Below are 2,052 nucleotides of genomic sequence, written 5' to 3'. Positions count from 1 at the left end.
TAATAGAACAATTATTATATATATATATATATTATATAGATATAAAAGATCCTATACACATAGAGTAATAGTATTGTATTATATTATATATATTGTTGTTAAAAAATATCTACATATATAATAATTTAATATTTAATATTTTTCAAAATAATTTGATAGAAATATCTAAAATATCTTTTAATCATAAAATTATGTATAAGAATTTGCAATTGTAAAAACTTATTCTTTATTATCTTTATTGATTATTATATCTATTATATCCAGTGAAATACTATGATATTAAAATTTATTTGTAAAAAAACAATTTTTTTTTATTTGAGAAAATATATTTCTTCGATTTATTCAATTTATTATATAGATATATATATATATAAAACATATATTAATTAGAGATGAATATCAAAGACACATATATAATTAGTATATTAATATTTCCATTTATCTATAATTTTTAATTATAGATAATATTTTTAATTATTTGAATCTATATATTTCGATACATATATATTGAAAATTACACAAATTAAAACATAATTACATTAATTATTGATATCTACAAACTTTTTATTATATTAGAGTGTCCCATAAGTTTCTTTCACTGATTAGGAATAACTCTTTAACTGACTATTTTTATATGAATATGCAGGCTTACCTATTAGCCATTTATAGTATTGGTTTCAATCGTCCCAGAGCTCTTTTAAAGTACATTTCGTTGGTGACACAGTCTCTTTTAAAACCTTTTCTCTTCAATATGAATAGCCAAAGGAAGCATTTGCATTATGCTTCATTGTTTTAAAAAAGGTGATAGTGCAGACTGTAGAGATTTATACTGCGGCAGTAATGCTACAATTACTACGACTATCCGCAATTGGTTTAAGAGGTTTAAAGCTGGCAATTTTGATTTGAAAGAAAACCGCAACGGCTACCCAGCAGTAACAGATATGGACCTTACCAAGGCCATGTTCGCTGAAAATCTGCGATATAGTGTACGCGAGAATACCACTAACATTCCTAAGACAATAATATATAATCATCTAATCAAGATGAGATATGTCAATCGATGTAAAGTTTGGATTCCATAGCTATTGACAGAGATCGACCTTATAAATTGCATCTTTATGTGCGATTTTCTTCTCCATTAACATGAAAGAGATTCTTTTTTAAAGAGGTTTGTCATTGGAGATGAAACTTGGATTTTGTATCAAAATGTACATTGAAAACGCATTTGATCTGAAGATAATAGATCTTCAACTGTCACAAAGCCTGGATTTCAATCGAAGGAAAATTCTTTTGTCTATTTTGTAGGATTGGAAAAGTGTATTCTACTATGAGCTCCTTAAGGAGCTTCTTAAGGTGAAACTATTAATTTTGAAAATGCAATGCAATCAATTTGATAAATTGAAAAACACATAGCAGAAAAACGGCCGAAATTGATGAACCGACAAGGTCATCAGGACAATGTAAAACCGCATGTTGCATCTGTAAGAGAAAACCGCTGTTATCATTTGATTGGGACATTTTACCGCATTTTCTATACTGCTCAGATCTTGCTCTACCTAACTATTACTTGTTCCTGTCATTAAAAAATTCCATGATAAACGATTTCAATCTATAAGCGAAATAAAAATGCATCTCGAGGAATATTTTGCAAATAAATCCCAATAATTTTGGAAAAAAGGAATAAGATTTCTTGAGAGATGGAAGAAAATGATAGAGCAGAACGGTTCATATATAATGCAATAAATTCACAAACAACAAATATCATATATATATTTCGTATCAAAAAAAAGAAAGATAATTACGGGACATCTTAAAATTTTTTAAAAACAACTTAAGCTCATATAATTTAAATATTATAAATATTATTTGATAATATTTATGAAGTTATATATATATATAAATTATATATATATTATCAAAGTTTATTTAATAAATATTTGATAAAAATTTATTTAATAAATCTTTAAAAAAATCAATATTTTGTGTAATAAATATTTATTTTTTCATTTATTTGCTAAATAATTTTTTTGAACTTTATGGAAACAAATATTT

The 2,052-nt window shown here is 24.9% G+C and overlaps 1 protein-coding gene across 1 annotated transcript in view; it reads left to right on the top strand.

Moving 5' to 3' along the window:
• Positions 1 to 779: 779 nt before the first annotated feature.
• Positions 780 to 2,052, top strand: part of LOC102673227 (E3 ubiquitin-protein ligase AMFR-like) — a 21,059-nt gene continuing 19,786 nt past the window's right edge. Inside the window, exon 1 of the mRNA XM_031514667.1 lies at positions 780 to 961. Within this exon, the coding sequence (XP_031370527.1) occupies positions 780 to 961 (182 nt within the window). The remainder of the gene's footprint in view (positions 962 to 2,052) is intronic.

The sequence above is a fragment of the Apis dorsata genome, unplaced genomic scaffold (assembly GCF_000469605.1).
Source record: "Apis dorsata unplaced genomic scaffold, Apis dorsata 1.3 scaffold_1095, whole genome shotgun sequence".
Lineage (NCBI taxonomy): Eukaryota > Metazoa > Arthropoda > Insecta > Hymenoptera > Apidae > Apis > Apis dorsata.
This window is presented reverse-complemented; position numbering and strand designations above follow the sequence as displayed.